Source organism: Pteropus medius, unplaced genomic scaffold, assembly GCF_902729225.1.
Source record: "Pteropus medius unplaced genomic scaffold, Ma_sr-lr_union100, whole genome shotgun sequence".
Taxonomy (NCBI): Eukaryota; Metazoa; Chordata; class Mammalia; order Chiroptera; family Pteropodidae; genus Pteropus; species Pteropus medius.
Genome location: NW_024347791.1, coordinates 3,542,308 through 3,567,523, shown reverse-complemented (window position 1 = coordinate 3,567,523; position 25,216 = coordinate 3,542,308). Strand labels below are relative to the sequence as shown.

General features: G+C 43.7%; 1 protein-coding gene and 1 pseudogene across 5 annotated transcripts in view; both read right to left on the bottom strand.

Annotated features, from left to right (window-relative positions):
* Positions 1-25,216, bottom strand: part of LARGE1 (LARGE xylosyl- and glucuronyltransferase 1) — a 489,641-nt gene that overhangs the window by 356,457 nt on the left and 107,968 nt on the right. For all 5 annotated transcript variants that reach the window (XM_039877849.1, XM_039877848.1, XM_039877847.1 and 2 more), the window contains one exon: positions 8,974-9,161. In XM_039877849.1, coding sequence (XP_039733783.1) covers positions 8,974-9,079 — 106 coding nt within the window. In that variant the 5' untranslated portion in view covers positions 9,080-9,161. Of the gene's footprint in view, positions 1-8,973; positions 9,162-25,216 lie in introns of those variants that run through there.
* Positions 19,736-19,853, bottom strand: LOC120615198 (uncharacterized; annotated as a pseudogene).

Here is a 25,216-nt window from a genome sequence, read left to right as displayed (position 1 = left end):
GCAAAGGGACAGCTACTACCCAATTCCTGCAGATGACTGCTATGATAACGTCAAGGTCTGGGCCAGAAATCATGACTTTTATATGCAATCTCCCAATTTTTAATTAATAATCATTTCAAAAATGGTAAATGTAGTGGACAGGCCAAATCCGATACAACTGCAGGCCAGATGTAGCCAATTTCTGTTTAACAAGCTATAAATAGAACCTATTGCTAAATAATACACATCCTTTCCCAGTTCCCATATCTTCTACAATTCCAAAAGTCTTTCTTTTCTAGGCATGTGGAATTTATGAAGATGCATGTTCGTTGACTAATGCAGATGAGAACATTTATCTAATGTGGCTTGGTGTCCATATCAAGAAATAATATTGCTTTAATATTAATTGGAGCTATGTCATTGCTAGAGCTCTCGCAGGAATACAGGCATGCCTCGTTTTATTGCGCTTCACAAACGTGTGTTTTGTTTTGTTTTGTTTTAATTGAAGACAAGATTCTCCACCAGCAACATGATTACCATTCCCTTTACTGTGATACTCATTTTATTGGGGGGGGTGGTCTGGAACCAAACCTGCAATATCTCGAGGTGTGCCTGTCCTGGTCTTGCTTTAAATTGATGGAAACACTCTTTTGGAATTAGGGTTCTATGAGCAAATTTCAGATCGTGAAGTCAGTGCTATCATCAGACCCTCACAGGGAGAATATGTGTCCAAATGGGGAGGTTTAACAGGAAAGAAAAAAGGAAACGTGGTTTAATAGAAATGTTCAACATCTATCCCAAAAGAAAAGTTTCATGCTTAAAAAGCATTTGAATTTCAAAGTTGAACAGTGACATAGATTCAAAATCCCAAAGGTTAATAAAATTCCTCTCATTTAAGAATGCAAAACCCATAAAATCCCTTCAAAATCAGATACTTATTTAAAACTATCAAGATTTGCATAGGGTTTTTTTAAATAATATACAGAAAAGTGAACAAATCATAAGTGAAAACTTGAATTGTCACAAAGTGAACATGCTTGTATAATTCACACAGGTTAAAAAAATTACCAGCACCCAAATGTCTTCCCTGTGCCCTGCCCCAGTCTCTACCCCTAAATTTTGCCTGTTTCTGTAATTATGTAATTGGAATCATATGGTATAGAGTCCTATGTGTCTTCTTTTGCTCGTCTGTGATTATATTCATTTTCACTGCTCTGTAGTACCTCACTAATATAAATATGCCGGTCGTTGTTTATTTCACTGTGGATGGATATTTCAGTAGTCTCCTGTTTGGCACCGTTACAAATAATGCTGATGTGAACATTCTCACACAGATCTTCTGCGCAAATGTACACACATTTTTCTTTGGTGTGCACATTTCTCCATGGCTGGAGTTACACCCGATGGGTCTTAGGATATGCTCATATTTAGGGGATAACACCAAAGAGTATTCCAAAGTTATACAAATGGCTAACCTTTACTTAAAATAGACCTACTCGACCATCGACAGTCTTTCTGAACAAAATCCCCACCTCGTTTCGTTAAATTGGTGTCTGAAATAAAAACAAATGAAATCACTTGAAGACCAGGACCCTCAATGAGAAATTCTGGGGCTCTCTCTTCAGAAAACCTTAACCTATATCATTGGTTATTGATTAGAACCTAATACAGACGAGTAGTATGCTCTAAAATTGTTTGAACAGAACAACACATCTGAGTACAATGCCTTTTCCATGAGTGGTAAGTCCTGCTGGATGCTTATATGTCAAATCACCAAAAGCAGATCCTAGAGCAGATAACCACGTAAGAACGAAGGCGATACAACACCCGCTTTGCTTTGTCTCTAAAGGACAATAGGATGGAGGGGATGCGGGAGAACTGGACTGGGAGAAGAGGGAAGAGATGGAAAGGACCAAATAAAGCACCTCCCCACCCCCGCAAATATGTCCGTGCCCTAATCCCCACAACCTGTGAATGTTACCTTACATGGCAAGATAGACTTTGCAGATACAATTAAGGATTTTGAGATGAGACGATGATCTCAGATTATTCAGGTGGCCCCAATGTAATCAAAGGCTCCTTATGGGAGGGAAGGCAGAGGATCAACGTCAAAGGAGGAGATATAACAGAAGCAGAAATCAGAATCAGAAAAAGTAATTTGAAGCTAAGTGACGTCAGAAACATGGTGGAGTGAGAGACGTCCCCAGATCTCTCCCCTCGAAACAATAAGCTGAACATCTAAAACTCAACAAAAAAACACCCAAACTGCACACCAGCACGTCTGAGCGTGGGATGTGCACATAAGAACTGCCACGGGCCATTATTGTGTTGCTTCTGTCATATGGATATGAGGCGCCTAAAAAATAAAAGTCTTTTCGATAAAAACTGTCTAATCAATGCAAAGAAGATAAATGTGTAAAAAGAAGTAAGTGGAAGATGCTACACTTCTGACCTTGGAGATGACAGAAGCACCCTCAAGCCAAGGAAAGCAAGTGGCCTCTAGAAGCTAAAAAATAAAATAAATAAATTTTAAAAAGCCAGGAGATAGATTCTCCATTGGAGCTTGCAGAAGGAACCAGCCCTGCCAACATCTTAGCTTTAAAACCGAATGGGACCGATTTTAGATTCCTGACGTCCAGAACTATAAGATAATCTTTTTTTAAGCCCCCACTAAATTTGTGGTAATTTGTTACAGCTGCTACGGGAAACCCATACAAGGTGGCTGCTGGGAGTAGTATAAACCAGGTTTCCTGGCGCCTGGTCCAAGGCTTTTGCCGTGAGTATCTCCAAGCAACTCAGCCAACAGATACATCAAGGTCATTTTCTCCATCCCAGCAGGACCACCGACATCAGCTTAAGATCGAAAGCTGGGTATCGAAAAACCAGAGGTCACCTTAGCAACCATCTCACAACCAGGTAAAACTATGATAGCTTTCAACTGCCCTCTCAGATTCCAAGACCTTAACGAGACACTTTTTGGCCCAAGAGCCACAGGCACATGCCTGTGGCTTGGGCACCATTTACAACTGTGCCCTGTGGCTTGGGCACCATTTACAGCTGCTTCCTCACACATTCTCATCCTTTGTGGGCTTGTGCTTGAGCTCAGCACTAGCAGCTGTTAAGCAGTAGCTAGGAAAGCCCTTCATTTCTGATCCACTAAAAAAATATACTCCCCAATTCATTGTGCATTCAGCATCCTGTGTTCTCATACCCCATAACATCTGTATTAAGTGATACATCTGGGCCATTGGCAAGAAGGCAAAATGGCTTGGCTGCCATCAAAGTTGCCATGCAGTCTAGCGTCTGGGGATGCTGAGACCTTCAGCAAATTGTTCACTAGCACCTCGCACGGTCTAAATGCACCAACCTGCCAGCTCAGTCTCCGGGGTTGGGGACACGCATGCAAGGCCAGGAAGTCTGTCATGTTTGGACAAGCTCTACCTGAATAAAAGACCACCCGCCACCCCTATCCTACTCTTCACGTGCCCTGTGGTCCCCTATTATGATAAAGCAAAGAAAACGTGTTAACTTACAACCCCTTGGTTCTTACTGCAACTCCTCAAAACCGTCAAATGTCAGGACCCCATTTCTCTATTAAAATTGATCACGACAACCCTCAAACCGTTCACGCCAGTTTATGTTGACAAGACCGGCGCGAACAGTGAGTTGAGGCTTCAGAAATGACAAAATGTGGGCGTGGACTGAAATCAGGTCAGAAACGAACATACCGTGCCTCTCCATAACACTGGTCTTAGATGTTCAGACTTTGCATCCTCTGAAGACACGTGCTTTGAAGGAACCCCTGCACCCTCCCTAGCCCACCTCCCCGAGCACCCGAAGCTCCTACACTGAGCATCCACACAGAGCTGCTTATAAATTTTTGGAGGGCAGCATGTGTGAAGAATTTTTCAAATGGCTGAAAAGCACACTTTTTCCACGTGCTGGTAACTCGATCACAGCTGAACGCCATTTTCCTGACAGGAACAAAACCAAACCACATCCCACAAATAAAACTCACGTGCCCATGAGAAAAGGTGACTGGTAGAAAATAATAGGCACGATCTCTTTCACATGGAGGTGTGTGTGAGCAGAATTACTCAAGTTCCAAAATTAACGTCACGACCAGAGGGAAGGCGATGCTCGTGGTGCCCTACCCTGAGGTCTCAAAATTACAGATGCTCAGAGCATGAGGCGGAACCCTTGCCTACCAGTGGCTCCTGCTTCCCTCAGTATCCTTTCTGGTCAAAATTTCCGAAGCTCCCACTAACAGTGATGCTCAGGCACTGGGAGGGTAAAAATGAATAAAGCAGTCTCTTGTCTTGAGAAACTCCAGAGGTGAATGGCTAGAAAGACGCCAGATAGGCAAAGTTTCGCTCGGTGAGGGCTACGACAGACGTTTGCACACAGAATCAGACGGCAGGGGAAAAGGACATTGAACGTGGGCATTGAAGGTGTTCGCTGCAAGGAAGGGTCGTAGAGAAGAGAACTGTAGTCTGGGCAAAGGGACCAAAGCAAAACTTAAAATGCGGCAAAGCAGGATTTTTCTCAGGGAGTTCGATGAGGCACTCGACTGAATGAAGAAGAAATTACACGCTAAGCAAAATCTCCTGAAAGACCCCAGAGCTATGATAAGGAATCTGGAGTTCATCCAGGATGTAACGGAGAGCTGTGGGCGCTCCACGCCAGAAGAGGGCACATTTCTTCCTTCACTCATTCATTCAGTGAACACTCGGGACCAGCTCTTCTCCTGGCACTCGTAGTAGGTACCAGAGATGGAAGGATGGACATGAGAGAACCGCTCCCTTCCCTACTGATGCTTGTAGCCAGTCACGAAGACAGGAGATTACATAAACAAGAAAAACAAGGTGTCGCGATGTGGAAGAGGAAGCTACAGAGAGTGGGGGGGGGGGGGAGTAGCAGAGGAAACCAACAGAGTTAAGAGTGAGAAGCCATCACGTTAAAGCTGAGACAGGAGGACCCAAGTCAGCCAAGCAAATAAGGGGAGCAAAAAGGACCAAAGGACAGCAGTGTCTCCAGGAGAATGAACAGCATGTCAGAAGCCCGAAGCCACAGAGGGCAGTGCATACCGGGCTGTGCGAGTCCACAGGGGGACGTCAGGAGATGGGGCCAGAGGGGCCCACAAGGAGCAGATGGGTGCTATGATCAAGCTCGTAGCTCTGGCTACTCTCAAGCAGGTGGAAGAAATGTGCGGCAGGGCCCCAGCTGCTGCGTCAGCCCTGATCACAAAGGATGAACGGCTGAGCCAGGGGAACAGCCGTGGAGAAAGGGAGTAAGCAAAGGATGCAGATGCCAGACGCCAAGATCAGATTCAACAGGATGTGGCAACCATACAATGGAGGGAACGGACGATGGAAGAGAATGACGATTCCAAAGCTTAGAGCTTGAGGGACGAGTAGCTGGGATTGTTCGCTGAGAAGGCAGAGAAAAAGGGGGATTTGGGAAGAAACAAAGTAAGAAATAGGACTTAGCAACTTGGGTGTTAAGTATCAACAAAATAGTCCCTCCCCATTAGCATCCTTAACCAATGGTCACGTGGCCTCTGGCAAACAGTTCTGGGAATGGGGATCTCATCACCTTCTCAATGGTGGACTCCAATCCCTGGCAAATCTACTGCTTAGAACAGGCGTTCTTTCTTACACTGAGAAAATGCCCATGTCCCTACCGCTTCTATGCATCGATCCTGGGTCTACACCCAGAAGCCAATCACAAGAAGTCATTCCTTCTTCCTGTCATCTTTCCCATGGAGAAGATTCTGGCCATTTCCAACTCACAACAGATGCTTAGCATCATACTCTTATAGAATGTCAGTGCCCCCAATAGGTGGGCTTCATTTTTTTACAATGTCATTTCACATAGGGGAAGATGGTCTAGAAAGAGGAGTGGTTAGGCCCCCATGTCACCCAGCTCCTGGCTGATTTTAGGGCCTGAGATGTCTGAACCCATCTAGTGCTCTCAATACACGTGCAGCTTCATGCTGTGTAACACCAAACGTCCGCATCTCAGGGAGGGTTCTAGGCTCTGCTCTCAGGAGAGCCACTGAAATTAAACAGGTTGAAAAATAAATAGACCCACAAAGAGTATGAAAGCGTTTCCAAGAAAGCAGACAGCAACTCCATACCTTATTTATGGCCCCGCCTGCCCTGAAACGGAAAACTCAAGGGTGTCGATAAATAGATTGCAAGGCTGTGTTTTACTAGAGAGAAGAATGTCTCCGCAGCCCCTTTGGGAAGTGCACAGATGTCAGCAGCGACTGGCCGGAGCTGCGTGGTGGCCTCTGTCTCCTGATGAATACACAGCCTCTTCTAGAATCTCAGGTTCCTGGGCCAGGAGGTGAGAGGTCCAACTGCACCTGACACTCAACACTCTCCCATCACACTGCATTTCTGTTTGCACGTCTCCCGTGCCGAGTATTCCACTGCTTCCCAGAGCAGCTCGTTCCAGCGCTGGACAGCATGATCCTCATTATGATAAGCTAGACCTCTGGCTCCCCGCCACGTCCCTTTATAGATTCAGGGGCCATCAGAGTAGTCCTAATTTCTCTGTCAGGTGACAGCCCTTTGGCTGTTTGCTGAAGCTGATCGTGTACACCCGATGCCTCTGCTTCTCCAAGGTAAACAGCCCCGATTCTTCCCGCTATTTCTCCTGAAACGAGGTTTGAATTGGCACTGTCATTCACCCAGATTCTCCCAAGTCTGCTGACTCGCCTACAGACTGTTCTTAAAGTATGGCGTCCAGAAATAAATGCAGTGGGCCAGCTGTGGACTGATACCCCCAGTAAAAGAAATCTGTCACCTTCATCATTCTAGTGAGAATACTTCTGTTAATGTACCCTCGTCGTCCAGCCCCTACTTAATGCAGGTCGTGATTTGGTCTCAAGGGTAGGATTTATTATTGAGCATCGTATTGACAGAGTACCTACGCCCGGTCTCTGCATGTTGCTTCAGAGTCTTTTCTGGATCCTCCCAGTTTCCTATCATCTATCTGGTAGTCTAACAAAATTATTCAGTCAAGGATCACAGTCACTCCATCAGCGGGACTGGGCCAGATGGCATGGTGCTGGAAGGCAGCCTTCAAGCTGACATCAACCCATCGCTAAGCACAGCCAGTTATGAATTCTCCACCACCCAGATCAACTTCTAGTCTCCCCTCTGGGAAACCGCACCATTCAACTTTGGGGGCCAGCCCTCTCCCCGTATCAGGAACTCCACTCTACCTCATGACGAGAAACAAGCACAGGGCTGCCCTCCCCAGCCTCCCGCAATCACAGTGATTGGTCTCCAGACGGGGAGTGACCAGAGACGAGCCAATCAGAGGCAATACCGCCACCTCACGGCAGCCCCGGTCTACAACATGGTGCCGCACTTAGCAACCCCAGCCCTGGAGACCAGCAACCCAGGCCCCGCCTCCACCGGCTTTGGGGCCTCTGGCAGATCACTGAAGCTTAGTTGCCTCACCCTCCGCATCTATACCCACTACGCAGGAGTATTGTGAAGAAAGAGTTCACACGTAAAAGTCCTTACAATAATGCCTGGGCAGGTAGAAATGTTCAAAATACTAGTAATTTATATTGTTGTCATTGTCATCATTATTGTTTATTATTATTGTTCTTACCAGTCTTGTAATCCTTTAAAAGCCAGTGTTTTAGTGGATTAGACCTGGACTCACACCCGGGGTCCTCTTGCCTCGGGTAAGGGCTCTTCCACCGACCCTAGGAGAATGCTTCCTCGTATCTCTGCCAGGGTCAACACCGACTCACCCTCCTCCCGCTGATGATTCTTTTGCCAAAAGCCAACCATCCACACCACCACAGCATAATTTACTCTGTCTAGTTGCTTCGATGAAAGCTCCACCACCCCAGGGATGTGTGGGGCAGGAAAGTGACAGGGGTGTGGCGCTCGACCCTTCCTTGTTACTCAGGCATGTAGTTCTACCTCGTTTATATTCAGTCCAGCTAACTCAGGGCAAATCTCAGAAAATGAAGTGGAACTCCTAATTAAAAGGTAGCCTTGAGCTGTCAATAAAATTATGCATAAAGAAAATGTTTAAAAACAACAGTAGTGACATCCTTGGGACAGCTTTTCATTTGAGTTAATTTTTCTTTTAACTCAAGTGTGGGGGGTGGGGGTTTAAAACAAAAAAGAAAGTGTGCTCATCAATGCTGCCATCCCTTCCTGCCCAGAAGCTTAGAAAACCATCTTTGATACGCAACAGATTGCAATGCGTTTGAAACTGCCGGCTGGAAGAATGGTGAGTCTTTTCTACTGACTTCTGGAAGGTGGCGGTGATAAATGTTTGTTTTTATTTGTTTGGGGATGGCAACTCTTCTGTTGTATTCTTGTTCTCAACCCATCAGGACCGATCAGTTTTTATACCCAGCCCGGCCTGACAGCTCAGACAGCCATCTCCCACAGCACCCTAGCTTGCCTCCTCATACCACGCATCGCAATGTGCAGCAATCCTGTGTTCACCTGTCTGTCTCCTCCCCTGTCCTATGAAGGTCCAGATCCGCCATCGCCTTATGCCCGGCACCTGGTTTAGCATAGATGTTAAACAGCCACAGCCACAGTGACAACAACATGTTGAATGTGTGAATAAATAAATGAATAGATGGAAAAATGAATGAAACGTCTGGTTCCATGAATAGCTAAGTAGTCCCTCCAGGGCCCAACCTTTTCCCCATTATCGACACGTTGATCGACCTGCAAAGCTAGTATTTAACATTTGTGTAACCTCCGCCATGCCCCCTCATCTAGGTGCACCTTATTTTGCTTCTGTGCTTATGTTTTTCTTTTTACATTACTGACTCCCTCCAACTACCTAGGCCAGTCTTTTCCTGTGACTGGGCATCAGTATCTATCCACTGTTCTACAAAATGACAAATTGAGATTAGATGACTTGGAGGTTCTTCCCAGGACTCTGGGACAGACAATGTTCTCTTTCTTCCCTCTCACTCTGCCAAAGCTTCCTTCTTACCTTCGAAGTTCCCTGCAAACAGGTAAAGCCAGGTGACGGCTGGGATGCAGAGAAGAGTCAACGAGGCAGCCAGGAATTTCCGTCTCCCTCTGCAGATTCCCAGCATCCTCTCGGAGGTGGCAATCCCTAATCCCAGCGCCGTTTCTCTGCCAGGAGCATGGAGTCCTCGGCCTCCCTCATAATACTTTCTGTCAAGGAAGAGCAAAGGAGAAGGGCTGAGTTCTCAGCACCGTAAATAAATGCAAATTGCAAAAGAAATATCCCGTAGATGCTGAAAGTCGTTTGACTGGTCTACGCTTTCCTACTAACCTTTTATCTCAAGAGATGATGCTGCAGTTTTGCAGTCTATCAAAACAGAGACGGTTCTTTAAAAGAAATAAACAAATGGAGGATGATAAAAACTCAAAAAGATCTCTCTCTTCCCCTAACATGCGTGTGCACACACACACAACCGTGTTTCATAGTACAGTTTAGTTTTTAAGCTGGAACTAACACATTTATTAAAGGAGCATTTAGTTAGCACCCCGTATGTACCAAGCACTAACCAACTGCTGTGTTTTGAAAAACCAGAATGAGGGCTGGCTTCGAAGAGCACAGCCTATCAAGAGAGACCAACATAAAACATCCACGGGCATGCCAAGAATGTGAAAATTGAGATTCGGAGGAACCTCCACGGAAGGACAATGACGCTGCTGATGGATCCATGTGCAGCCAAGATGGCAGAACGGTTTCCGTGTTCCAGGCAGAGGGGACTGCAGGAGGCACGCGGGGCTGACTGACAACGGACTCAAAGGAAAGGAGACTGGATAGGCCACAGCATCACCTGCAGGAGACTCCATCTCAATCACAGCTGAAAGCCTAAAAACACTGAGCCGAGATTATCTCAATAGCTTCTACCATTAATATGGAAGATGTCCAGAAGGCATGGAAACAATTAAAATGTGCTGAGAATGGGGAGGAATGTAGAGATGACCTATACCTAACTAGTCTGCAGCAAGCGGTCTTTAGATCATGCAGAAGCCTGGCTGAGACACGTTCAAAAAGAGGGAGAAGATCAACACAAGAACGGGTGTCCATGAATAGTTAGTTTGGTTGTCCCTTTGGATAGTCCCACGATGGGTCCTTCTCTCTGCCATAACCCTTAATTAAACCCCATATGACAACGGTCTGGTTGAACTGTCTCCCTTTCCCGCCAGCCTTGGTGTTTCCGGCCCAGACTCCCCTGGCATTCCCTGAGACTCGGCATGTTGCCTGTCATCTGCAGGCGCCTGATAATTGTCTGTAGAACAAATAAATGGAATCAGATTCTAACCAAAGACGACCCTCTCAAGCTTCAGGAGTTTGTGTTCAGCAAGTTGCCGGCAATAAACACCTAATGGAGCCATTCCCGGCTGTCAACGCCAGGCTCTCTTCGGCACTGACTCTGTCCTAAATGGCCCTCTTTTGAAACAGATGAAAGACCACAGGGCTAGAGGGTGTGCACAAGAGAATAAAGCCAAAAACGCGAAATCTTTTTAAACAAAGACTGTTGACTTGAGAAAAGTTCCCCCTAGGGAGGTTTTTCATTCTGAAGCATGAGACACCAATCCCACGGACAAACTCAGGTAGTGACCGAGCATGAGAATGGAGGGGACACTGGGGTTCTCTCGGGAAGAAGAGGTAAAGGGGGAAGAAGGCTGTCCAGTTAAACAGATGTGGATTCAAATCCAGATATCACCCGGGACAGGCTGTGATCTCAGCAAGTCCTTTCTCTGAGTAAGCTTCATTTTGTTCATCCGTACAGAGAAGCTACTCTCTCTGTCTAGAAGGGTGGTTATGAGGCTTAAGTGAGAGAGCCTTCAAATAAGTGACTAGCAATGGTGGATCAGCACATGGTAGGGTGATCGTCCCCTTCCTAGAACAAAAGAGAAGCCTTACTTAGGTTTTTCCCTCTCCCTACCTCCACTGCCATAGAATTTAGTAGAAAACATCCCAATGAATAGGTATTCACTGACATGCCAAATGGGTGACTTAAACCTGATGGACTTACTCAAATCTCCTTTGGGAGGTAGTACCACATTAAAGTCACTTTTTGTTTACAGTTCACTCATAATGACAGTAAAGACAACTTGCAGTAAGTAGCACTTACTATTTATGAAGCAATTTTCTGTGTTTTTACTTGTTTAATTCTCAAAATAACCTATTTTTCATCCCCACTTTATGGATGAGAAAATTAAGGCCTAGAAAGATTCATTAACTGGCCAAAGATTACACGCATCTATGGCACAGACACCGTAGGCTTGGTTCTCCCTGAGTAATTGATTCTGACGACTGTTCGAGGCCTTTTCATTTTGATCTAACCTCAATCCTTCGTATTGAAGCTTATGACTATTTTCTTTCTCAGGGTCACACATATTACCGCCCTCCCCCCCAAAGTACAATAAACATAAATATAATTGGAAAGCTATAGATGCATTTAGACTTCGGGAGAAAGTAGGAATGTATATGAAGCTGAACTCAAGTGGCATTAATATTTAAATAACATTAAAAAACTGTTTAAAACACTTATTTTCCTCCTTTCCCTCTCTCCATCTGCATAAGTTCATTTCAACTGGCATAATTTGTACAAAGTTTTAAAACAGAGTCTAGCAGGTTTGCATTTTATGATAACACCTGAAATTAAACTCAGCAGGTAAAAAAATATTCCTCCATAGATTTGACTTTTAAATGACACCTCTATGTACTAAAAACACATTTTAAAGAAAAATCTCTATTGATATTAGAAGTTACTCCAAGAAGTCAACACAGGAAGAAAAAAGGAAGGAAGAAACCGGAAGTGGGCTGGAAATTACAGCCCAACCATGTGCAAATGGCCTCAGAAAATCATTCCCTAACCTGCCCTTGTTCGGGGAAAGAGAGACTGTCCCATCTGTTAACATGGGCATCTAAGAGTCATCTCTAACCACCCCTCCCTCAAATCCAACTTCCGATTTCTTGACCAAGCTGGTCAATTTCTCCTCCTAAGCATCTGCCATTTTTCTTAATCAATGACCATCACATTTATAAAGAACAATGTAGGAGCCAAAAAAATGATCATGATCTGTTAAGCCACAAGAGGGTTCAAATTTGCACATAAAATATGATTGCAAGTATCCTTCTGTCTAGTGTAATAATAAAGTGTATATACATGTATAAATATCTCCATAATTGTAGATATGAAAAAAGGTGTAAATGTTGAAAGTTATCTCTGGGTATAGGATATGGGTCATTTCAATTACATGAATATATTTTTTTCCTAAATTGTATACAAGGAGTATGCATTGCTTTTATAATTTAAAAATATTTAAAAGCTTAAAATCACCACCGTATCTTGTTATACTGCTGTGATTCAAAATACTTGAGCACGGACAGTACAGTTCATACATGTTAGACTTAGTTTACATGCCAGGTGTGGTGAGTTAACATCTGCAGGATCCTAACTGGGACTATACCTCCCAGGGGTGCCTGGTTCCCATCTGAAAGACTCCAGTCAGAAGCCCACATTCCGAACGCTGTGCACCAGACATCTCTGATCAACACCAGAGGCTGTCTTTTAAGTAGCATCATGGATGTTAGAAATGATTTTTCATGGCTATTCGAGATGTGTGGATTGTCTAGAAACATTGCACATGAGGAAGGAATAAAAATCTAAGTAGCCTCAAAAAAAAAAAAAATGTCTAAGGAACCCAATGGCCTAAATCCTTCAGAATCACTTAGGTTCCCCAACTAATCAGGGGGCATATATCAGATTTGGGCCATGGATTGTAACTAGAAGATTGGTTGAATCCTGTCAGTCATACACTGCCATCCAGTCTCCAGTAAACCTTTCTTGTAAGGTGCTGTCCCAGTTTCTAAGGAGGCAAAGAACTGACTCTCACTGAGCTTATAAGACAGGTCCTATAGCAGAAGGACCCTCAACAAATGTGAGCTTTGCTATTTGCTATTATCATTATCTGTGGTCTATCGTGATGTGGCACGTGACTACACAGACATTTCAAGCTGTTCACGCCAATCACCTGTCTCATTGTGTCAACTCTATCCATCCTCAAATCTGCCATTTTTACCTCTAAAACATGCGCTCTCCCCAATAATACATCTACTTCTCTCCAGTTTTACTGTCACTATATGAATCCAAGCCACCACTGTCTCATGTTTGTGCCTCCTACAGTAACCTCCTCACTCAGATCACACTTGAAATTGTTAAATGTTTCCCCTCAGCCCTGAAATCCTAAACTCTTGGCTGTGCCTACAAGGACCTACTTATTTAATGATTCCTTCACCCATTAGATTTCAATCTCCACTTGGGTAAATAACCATGACTGCTTTATATTCAGTGTATAACCAGGCACACAGGAGGCATTCATTGAATGAATCGATGAACAAATGAATGAATGAAGGTGCTGAGAGAGCCTCAGCCATCAAGTACCTTGCCGTCATGCTAATATGGTTTCAGAAAACCCCTTTTTTAACTGAAGCCTACCAACTAGCTGTCTGACTGTACAACATCTATAATATGAGAAACAAAATCCTCACATTGCCTCAAGTAGGTCCCTGTGGCAATGACGTGTCCCCCAGACACTCTTTGTTACATTGGAGGTCACTTGCGAAGTTCGCTTTGGTACTTTCTCTCCTTCCTCTGCCCCGCAGGGAAACACACACAAGAAGCGTTTGGCCTCTACTCCGAGCCTGGAGCATCCCTTCTGAAGGCCGGTCCCGCGGTTGCCTCCTCCCTCCGTCTCTTCTCTGCACATCAGGCCCCAAAGCATCTCCCTCCTGCGGATGATCCTTTGGCCTGTCAAACTGGAGTTCCGGATTTCTTTTTTCATTTGGAAAATGGCATTTGGCCTCGAAGGCACTGTTTAAAAATTGATCATGTGAACTACAAGAGGAAAAGCCACATGCAATATGCTTTGGAACAAACAATGAAAACTTGGAGTTCATTGTGTTTTAAGGATGCTAAGGACCATTCTCGACAACTTAGTTTGTCTTGATCCTGCCGCGAAGTCAAATTCTCTTGCTTCACGGAAACGTGTCCTTTTGCCCTCAGAACCACTGTGATGTCCCAGATGAAGGGGCAGAGGCCTCATTAGGGTCTCCGGTCCAGTCTTCAACCACCCATTTCACACAACCCTGTAATTAGAGCATGCTACCTGCAGCCTCAGAGTGTTGCCTTGTCTTGTTTCTGTTATATTAAAAACAAACCCCAAGGCACGCCTTCATTTCACATGGGCCTCACAGCATTTGTAGAGGACCAGGGGTCAGGACCTGGGCTCCGCACATCAGCTATGGGACCTTAGCAAGTCATTCAATATTCTGGAGGCTCCCCTCTGTTTTGGGGATAGCCCGTGGCATTATCAAGCGCTAAGGGTTGTTGCAAGGATCGAGGGAGATCAAATGAAATCGAAAATACGATTGCACGGCAACGTGAGATGTTGTAGTAGTGTCAACAACATTAAAACGAGTCAGTTGAATTTTAGCTGCTTAGCCAATCAAATTCTAAGGATGACACAGACACAACTGCCTCCTTGCTGTGATGTCCACAAATCAGGGAGAAGGGCCTCGTAGTCCATTCGGGTTGCTAGAACAAAAGTACCACAGACTGAGTGGCTTAAACAACAAACATTTATTTTTCACAGTTCTGGAGGCTATGAGGTCCCAGAATCCTGGCATATTCTGTGTCTAATGAGGAACTGGCTTCCTGGTTCGGAGATAAACAACCTTTTAGTTGTGTCCTCACAGGGCAGAAAAGGCGAGGGAGATCTCTGGGGCCTTTTATATGCTAATCCCATTCATGAGGGCCCCACCCTCGCGACCTAATCACCTCCCAAAGACCCATCTCCTAACACCATCTCATGGGGGTTAGGATTCAACACAGGGATTTTAAAGGGACAGAAACATTTCAATCCGTAACAAAGGGGGTGAAGGAACTAACATATGGCTGCGCCCTGCTCCTGCCTCGAGGCGCTGTGTATTTGTAAAGAGCGAACTATTAAAAAGGAAAGAAATGCTGACATCTACCAAAAGAAAAAAAAAAATAAACCATGCTTTATCATTATTATTATTTTTATTATAAACTATGCATTTTTCAATATGTTACTGCTTTTTGTAAAAGAACCATTCTCATTCTTTAAAAAGAGACTGCCTCATGAAACAAAGTGTATCAAAACTTAGTAACAAGAAATGATTCTCTCTTGAAAAATCAACACGCTTCCTTGGACAAGATAATAGCTATTCTTACAAAACTCATCCTGTTTTCCATTGCCGCCTTTAAAAAAGGTAAAAAGAAATGAAAGAAATTAATTTAAATAACATATTTTATTTAATCTAGCATATCTAAAACATTAGTATGGTAACATATAATCAATATAAAATGTTGAGATATTTTACATTCTTTTCTCATTCTAAGCCTTCGAAAGCCACTGTGTGCTTTACATTCACAGCCCACCTCAATTTGAACTAGCTAGGTTCCAAGTGCTCAAAAGCCACAGTGCTGAACAGTACAAGTTTAAATATCTCCTAAGCCATTGTCCCATTTAGGAAAGTTTGGTCTCGGTCACGAGAAAGGAGTTGAAGCAGAGAACCCAGGAGGCTGAGCAGTAATACAGGCTGGATAAACGGCCTGTGCGGGTGGTGCTGGAACCAGAGAGAACTGGTTTAACTGGGTGTAGACTCGGGGGCAGACAACATTCACTGGGCAGCTAAGGTACCAGGTGTCATACTGACACTTCCATGTGGTCTTAATTCATTCAGGCTTTACCACCAATCTGTAGGACTTCCCTTGATGGATAGGAGCACTGAGGCTCAAAAGGCTAAGTGACTCAAGTCACACAGCTGGGAAGAGGGGCCCTGGGGTTAACCCCAAGACTTCTGACTTCAATCCGATGTGCTTTCCTCAGTGTGGCATTAACGGCCTCCATGATCTGACTCCTGTGGACCTCATTGCTCTATGTCCCAACGCTGGAGCGGCCTCGAACGAAGGTTGCCATGCCTTTCTGCTTGCTGCCTACTGGACTAGCTCCTACTTATCTACATGGTGACCCTCTAAGACAGAGATCCTCGATTGTCTCCTTACTCCAGGGACGTTTGACAATATCTAGAGACATTTTTGATAGTCAAGACTGGGGAGAACAGGGTGCTACTAGCATCTAGTGGGTAAAAGTCAGGGATGCTGATAAACAAGGCCCAGGACAACCCCTCACGACAAACAATTATCTAGTTCAAAATGGTAATAGGGCTGAGGTTAAACACCCGTGGTCTAAGTCCCCACCGTCCCTCAGAGAAGGTTTCCATGAGGTACATGCCAGGAAAGAAGAGTAAATTCGCTGTGGAAATCATTTACTCCAAAGCCATCTCCCTTGGCCCGCGGAAGTGGAAGGTATTGATCTGCATCCCAGTACTTTTCTTAATTTCCATCCCTTATATTACACCATACAACGTAGATTCTGTTTTTTAAGGGCAGAAACTCAAATTTAATAGAGATGTCAATAGGCGGGCAGTGTGAATGTCACTTCTGGCATGGCGCTCTCTTTGGGGTGACACAGGTGGAGAAGCGAAAACAGAGAAAAGATCGAGAAGCAATCAAAAATTTCCACTTACAGCATTAACCTCTCTCAACAATGCATTGCCAAACAAATCTTTAATGCAAATTGATCTTTCCTGAGGATGTGCACTTTTCCTGGGGTCAGACTACAGCTCTGGAAGGCTGATTTTTATGTTTTTCTTCTGAATGTTAAATTAGCTCTTAATCACATCCACGAGGCTACCCGTGAAGCCACCATCGGAGAGTGTTTTGGTCTTTGTCCTTTTGATTTTCATTCTGGAAAGGGATGATTTAAGCAGGCATGCCTCCCATTTTCATTCTGCTTAAGCAAACACTCCTAAGCATTTAACAAGGGCTGATACTGCAAAATGCACTCCAGTCTCCCCGACCGTTGGAGGAGTATGTGTCTAACTTGGAGAGTCTATTTTTCCTCCGCGTTCCAAGGCCTATGGAGATTTTATGTAAACATCTCTTGTAGCAAATGGGGAAAAGCAGCAACTATGTCTCTCCCTTTTCTCTACTCCTTGCCATTCATCCCGGTCCACGTGGCACGTGCTCCCTGGGCGTACATTCCATTCCAGGCATGGAGCTTGGGGCTGGGGATACAGCCATAGAGTTGATCTGCCCTTGAGGAGCCTTTTGAGAGTGCAGAGGGCATACGGACACAGACACCATGACCATGGACACAAGACAGGAATGGGGAGAGACAAGGTTCTCAGAGGAAAACATCTGAGCTGAGCCCAAGAGGATGGCACAATTTCAAAAGGCTGGCGAGGAAAGAGAAGTCATCCATTGCAGAGGGAACCACCAGAGAAAGAGTAAGGACAGGCCTGGGACCAGGGAATGGCCACCAGCCACTCTTTCCAAAGTCAAATAAGGAGGCTGATGTATGCAAGGGAATAAGACTAGGATAACCTGGAATGCTAAGTAGAGAACTTGAACTTCATTCTGCAGCCCCTGGACAGCTACTGAATATTCCTGAGCAGGAATTATAGCATCTGTGTTTAAGAAAACTAACAACTCTGAAACCAGTGTGAGCACCGGCTTAGGAGGAGGTAAATGTGCAGCCCAGAGGCCAATGTAAATGCTTCTGGTGGCAGACCCAGCTGGGGACCATCTCAATAGCAATGTCCTTGGTTTGGGGGACATTTCTTGTTGCCACATGTTAATTTGTTCCATACATGGGTACAATGGATTGAATGTTTGTATTCTCCCCAAATTCATATGTTGAAATCCTAATTCCTAATATGATGGTATTAGGAGGTAATGTCTCTGAGAAGTATACTTAGGTCATCAGGGTGGAGCTCCCATGAATGGGATTAGTATCCTTATCAAAGGGACTCTTTCTGCCACACGAAGATACAAGGAAAAGTTGGCAGTCTACAAATCGGAAGAGGGTCTTCGCCAGAACCCAGCCCTGATCTCAGACTTCCAGGCTCCAGAACTGTGAGAAATAAACTTCTATTGTTTATAAGCCACCCAGGCTACAGTAACAGCCCGAACACACCAGGACAGTGAAGCAGCACATGCTGAGAGATGGGACCTCCAGCAGCAGGGAATAAATCACAGCTGGTGTCAGTGTGTCAGAGCGTCACTGTCCTTCTCCAAGAGTTGGTCTGGAGATGGCCTGTGACTCAGTCCTAGTCATGAGCTGGAATGAAAAGTCACAGTGTCACCAAAGCCACAGGAGGGAGAGTGTCATGAAGGAAATTCCCCATTTAAACAAACAGAAACATTATTTGCCGCAGGTCCTAAAAAGTCCCCAAGAGTCAAGAGTACATGCTGATGAGCCTCCTGCTTTCCAGGTATTCGAATTATACTGCGTGATGGCTCTCAATTGTCATACATGTTAACCCCTGTTCAATGTGCCCTTGACTTAGGCCACATAAATACCCTTGCAATTAAACAAGAAGGGCTTTTCCTTTTTATTGAGGTAAAATTCACATAACATAAAATTAACCATTTAAACATGCACAATTTAGTGGCATTTAGTGCATTAATAATCTTGCACAACTACCACCTTTGTCTAATTGCAAAAAAATTACAATACTCCAGAAGAAAACCCCCATGCCCCTTAAGCAGTCAGTCTCCATTTTCCCCTACCCAGAGCCCCTGGCAACCATCCATTTGCTTCCTGTCTCTATGGATTTACCAATTCTAAATATTTCATATAAGTGCAATCATATCATATGTGGTCTTCTGTGGTCTGGCTTCTCTTATTTAATGTGTTTTTGAGGCTCAGTCATGTTCTAGCATGTATTACTGTGCCATTCCTTCTCATGGGTGAATAATAATCCACTGCGTGGACCTACCACATTTATTTATTCATTCATTCATCAGCTGATGGACATTTGGGTTGTTTCCATCTTTTGGCTACTGTGAATAACGCTACTATGAACACTTGTGTACACGTCCTTGTTTGATAAAAATGGCTTTTCTTTAGGTTCTCTGAATCTCTTTGCTCTATGCACATAAGGATGTATCTTTAGTATTAATAATGATTTTACATTTCTAGAACCTGGCACCTAGGGCACTCAAGTGACAGTAGCTGTTGTCTCTCAGTAGCAACAGTCTACTCTGTGCCTGGCTCTACGGTGGACACCTGAAAACATTTACATCTCATTTAATCTTCTCAAGACTCCCAATATTTGCACGCACATAAGAAAACCATGGCTCAATCGGGTGAAATCACATGCCCCACGTTACACACATCGTAGCAGGTAGAACCAAAACTAAACATGGCGGAAGGGTGCCCAGCCTATTACCTGGCACAGAGCAACTCTACAATGAAAATTAATCAAGTGCTCAATGACAGTTTGATCATTAAAAAACAAAAGAACTGAAAGGGGGTAAGAAGGTACAATGCACCTTTTGCTTTTTCCCCTCTCATAAATAATCATACTTTCATGGCATCGGATGTTTAGTGGGTTATTGTATTAGCTTCCTAGGACCGTGTAACAAAGGACCACAAATGGGGGGTCTGAAACAGCAGAAATGTATCGTCTCATAGCTCTGAGAGCCAGAACTCCGAGACCACGCTGTGAGCGGGATACGCATCCTCTGAAGGCACGAGAAGAGGCTCTTCTTCAGGACTCTCTCTGAGCTTTTATTATTTTTTCATTTCTTTAGGCGAGGCTACCCTTGGTTGATCTCGCATATTGCAAGGACCTCGTCAGCATACAATCCCTTATTTTTTATTTTTTATATCTACAGCACCTGGTCTTCTAGGTGGTCTCCCATCTAAGTACTAACCGGGCCTAATCCTGCTTAGCTTCCGAGATCGGATAGGATCAGGCTTGTTCAGGGTGGCATGGCCATAGACTCTCTCTGAGCTTTTGCTGGTCCCTCAGCCTGGAGCAGCACATCTCTAGTTCCCACAAGGCATCCTCCTTATGTTCGTGTCCGGGTCCAAATTTCCCCTTTTATAAGGGTACCAGTCATATCGAATCAGGACCCAATCTAATCCAGTACGATCTCATTTTAACTAATTACATCTGCTATGACCCTAGTTCCCAATCAGGACGTGTTCTGGGGGTTAGAACTCCGGCTTATGAATTTTTGGGAGGACACAACTCATCCCTTAACAGTTACCTTCATCATCATGCAAAAGTCAAGAAAGAAAAGCACACATGGCAGAAAGTCAGGGGGAAGCATTTCAGTTCTATGAGGTCAGAGATGCCCAGTCCCCAGAGGTCACCTGTCAAAGATCAGCAGGGCTGATTCAAGGTAGCTGGAGAATGGACAGGATGGCCTGAAAGCTACCGCAGGTCTCAATGTTCTAACCGTGTGAGAGAAACAGCATGAAACCAGGCTTCATGGAAATAAATGCAGATTCCGTAATTGATCTCTAACACACAAAATACGGCGTCTGCTTATTTAGTCCCAAATTCTCTCAGGAGACATAAATCCCCCCTCTGCAAGAGTACAGAACTATTCCTGGCTTCTAACAATCTCTTACTTTTCTAGTTCCAGATAAGAACTTCCAGCTCATGTTCCTGCCACCTTCAAAATTAGAGATTAAATTGCCAGCATCTAGCTTCTACAAAAAAAAAAAAAAAAAAATGAAATTGTTCAGCTATATCTCATTCACACAACACATTAGACAGATGCAGCACATAAAGTAAACAGCCTAGTTAATAAGTGCGAGTTCATTAGTTGTGGCGCTGTCAAGAAAACCCAATAGCTGTGATAACACACAAAGCCGTCCCCATCTCAGAAGTCAAGCTAAATGCTTTCCATTTTTATCACCCAATTCATAACCTTGCTGTCTGGCTTTAAGAATCAATAGCCTGGTGGTTTTGGTATCCAATAAATTTGTCTTAGTTTGGACGTTTTTCATTTCCCATGCCACTTGAAGAGAGCAGGATAAGGTAAATTGCTCCTCTCACAGCATTTGTTTTTCCAAATCTATAATTTCACACTGACATGTTCCACAAACCAGTGAAGGCAAAGAAAGAAAGAAAGCAGATATCAGAGGCCTTATCCCAACATCAAAAAAGCTTCCAGCTGGGATCATTTGGGACAACCAATTTAGCAGGTTTTACACAGGCAAACGTCAACTGGTCTACCCCGGGTAACCCATCATTCACCTAGCAAAGAATTTTTATGCAGTGCTTACTAAGTGCCAAACCTTGTGTTGAGTAATTTACATAAATTATCTCATTAATCCTCACAAGACAGTTGCCTGAAAAAAAAATGCCACCGTTTTATACACACACAAATACATATACTCAATATATTTATTTTTATATAGAACACTGAAACTGAAAAAAAGCAAGCAATGCTGGTTTTGTGGGTTATTGAGAGCAGGAATGTACTCAACAAGCACATATTTGAAGCAAATACACCCACATACAACTCAAAATCATTGAGTTTAACCCTAAAAGTGAGGTTGGGGAGGGAGCAATTGCCTAACCTAACACAAATCATCCGAATTCACGAAACTGAGGCTCGGACAACAGGATGGCATGTCCAAAGTTATCCAGAGAGCAAAGGAGAAAATTAAGTCTAAATTCCGAGTTCTTATCTTCTTGCTCTGCTGCTTCAGTTATATTTTTTTCCTCCTCTTCATCAAATCAACACATATTTTTAAAAATGTTTATCAGACCTAAACACGGAAAGATTCATGACTTGGAAGCATTCAAGATGGCAGAGAGAGAAACCTTCAAGCATCTTCCAGTCCAAACCCATAGAAATAGAACGTGTTTACCTGAGACTCAAAGAAGAAGGGCTGAGGCGTGACCACTAATGAGTATGGGGTGTCTTCTGGGGGCAATGAAATATCCTGGGACTAAATAGTAGTGACAGTAACATAATCTTGTAAATACACTCAGTATATAAAACCACTGAACATGAAAACCATTGACTTGTACATTTAAAAGGGTGAAATTTATGGTACGTGAATTATACCTCAATTAAAAAAATAATCAGTGACATCAGAACAGCCAGGGCTTGATAACACAGATTGGTCCCTATCGAAATAGTCAAGTTTAAAAAAAAAAAGATTCTACCAATCACCCTTATTTATTCTGAGCAATTTCTAGACATAAGCGTGCTAGACAAGACACTATAGCGTTTTGCCTGGTTTAATCTACACAATAATCTTATGATATAAATGCCCATTGTCTCTGGTTCACACATATAATATTAAGTCTCCCATCATTTCACAATACAAGATCACACCTGTCTTCCAGGTCGCCTGTCACAGCACTTAGCAAAATATATTTAGTTAGCTGGGCCTGGATCTCTCTCGTCAGAGTACGACTCCCTGTAAACAAGGACTTCGCTTTTCAAGAAAAGAACAACTTTAGAAGAGCGGTATGAGATGTATAGGAAGGCGGACTAGAGCCAGCGGATGGAAAACGAGTGAGAAGTTTGAGAAATGAGTTACCACGAAAGGAAGAAGAGGTGGCCACTAGAGGTTCTCCAGGCAGAAGGCTGTGTCTTTTAACTTAAACAAATATGCATTTGAGAAACAACCTAGTTGGGGACAGGGGACATGGTCGTGAACAAGGCAAAGGCAGTGCTAGTGCCACTGTATGATTCTGTAGAGAGATGGCTCTAAATCCCCTGGTGGCTATTGATCACCAGGCTGTGCTGGAAGGCCAGGGCAAGAAGGGGTGGGGCACGGAGATCAGCGTCTTCTTTCATGGACGGATGAAAGGGAGGACTTACGTGCTCAGAAGGAGATTTCGAAGTTGGTAAAACCGATCAATATTGAACCTCTAAGACAATCCTTCACTTTCTTCTCTTTTATCCTCTTTTTGTGCATGATGACTCAGGACATGACCTCCAATCCATCCTCAGGGACCACCGACTCGGCGAGTCCCCTTTGAGGGCCCCACTAGAGTCAGTTTAACTAGAAACCTTCTCTATTTTTTGTTTTGTTTAACAATTGCAGTAATTGCTTTATTGCCAATGAATAAAACAATAATATTACTAGTCATAGTAGTATATTGTCATATTAAGTATCATTGTGCCAAGCACTGCATTTAAAGTGCTTTATCTACAGTGTCTTACTGAAGTCCAACCCTGTAAATTAGGTACTACTATACCAATTTTACAGAAGGGGGAACTAGGTAATATACCTTAAGTCACACAGCCAGTAAGTGATGGAGCAAGAATATAAACTCGGCAATCTGACTCCTGAACGTCTATTTTCCTCCATACTTCCTGTTTATAGAGTGGGAACCCCCAGCAGTTAACTAAAGAATTTCTGAATTTTCTTCTAAATTTGAGGGAACAGAAAAAACTGAAGGTAAAGATGTTTAACGCTCTACTTGCTTTTTAAACGACTTCGGAGTTTAGGTATTCCAATGCCCGATTAAATAAAAAATATGTTGAAAAGTTACAATGAAAGTGACTTTCTACCCTCAAAGAAATCTGTTCTGTTTTCAGGAGATAATTGCAGGTACTAATAAGCACAAAATAAATCTTTATTTTATATGTATATGTGTGTGTACATACATATGTGGATGTTTTACATACAGTTTATATTTATGAAAACAATATATTGCTATATATATATATACAGCATATATACAATATATGATAATATATTGTCATCATTTTACCTGTTAACTATCCATTTTGTGAATCAGGATACTGGGGTAACAAAGATGTTAATTCAATAAAGTCACTTGACGAGTAACTGATCAAGCCACCGGTCACATGCACATCTTCCTGCCTTCTAATGTACCACGCCAGCTGTGTACGAGGTCCACACCCAGGCCGATAGCCAACACAAATGCAAGCAGCCAAGACAGGAAGAAACCCAATGCTTTGTTTCTACGAACCTCTAGACGTTTAAAGAGAAAAAAAACCTCGAAAACCCACGTGTACCGATCACAGGGCCCGTTGGAGCGGGAAAAAAAACCCACACACACCGCAATTTGTTCTTGTTTACAAATAGTTTTAAGCTGTGTGTCAAACAAAATGAGTTTGTCTGCCAGATGAGATCCCAATTTTCTAAGTTCATTAGCGGCTGATGAACAGAAAGGGTCACCCTGGTGATTTAATAATTTGGCCCTGACTCTTATCAAAGCCACTTTAAAAAAAAAAAAAAAATTCAAGCTGTCAGGAGCTGTCAGGAGAGGAAGGAAATGCTGTGGGATCCAATTGGTGCACTATTTCCATGCAAACAAGGAGTAGATACTTAGGCACATGCTGTATTCAGTCGCCACAACCAGGGCGGGCTGGGGAAAGAAATGAGAAAGGCAGGGAACATTTCAATTTGCCCTACTGGAAGCCACGGGCCTCATTCAGTTGCCTAGAGCCCGACTCTGACATGCTCTTTTCATTTACTTTATTTAATCTCGTAGGTAGCAAAAACATGCTTTTAAAGGATACGACTCAGGATCATTAGAAAACGAGGAATTTCTCAAGAAGCCCATCCTCTGGGGCCCAAGTAGGGCATGCTATTCAGATGCCGGGGAAAGACAGAGAAGGTGGCTTTCCAAGTTCTAAGGAGGCCCTGGTTCGGAGGGACGCTCTAGTTTTTTATTATGACATTCCTTTCACAATGCAAAGAAACACCGAGGTTCTTATTCAAATGTTAACTGGAACAATGAAACGCCCCCAGGTTCTCATTCAAATGTTAACTGGAACAATGAAACGCCCCTGACATACTTCTCTCCAGTTTGGCCCCCATGAGCAATCAAGGTGAGATTCAAAATCACCACCCTATCACCAAAGGGCACTTCTTTTTTGAGGAATTAGTCACCTTCGGTCATAGCCACAGCCTCTGGAAGTCCCTTTAAGACTCTCCAAAGCTGGGAAAAGGTGGGTCCTTCTTTCCAGGAGACAGGAAATGGTACGAAATATTCTGACCTTAGAGAGAGGCACCTCATAGGGAGGTTGGGGGCTTAACTCTCTCCACTCCCTCCAGAGGGTCTCTGAGCATTCTCCTCCTTCTAGATCCTTCTCTCCTTTATCCCCTTAACATTCTCTTCAGGTCTCACGTCTCACAACCCCTCCTTTCCTATCAAACACGTCTCCTTCTTAATCCTTACCACTTTTACTAAATACTTATTTGCAAGGGTATTTTATTTATTTACTTAAATTAGTTTCAAGTATATAGTACATTGGTTAGACGTTGATATAGTTCATAAAGCGCTCCCTCCCAATGACTCCCTCCCCTGGCCCTCCACCTAGCCATCATATTCATGCTAACTGCATTCCCTCTGC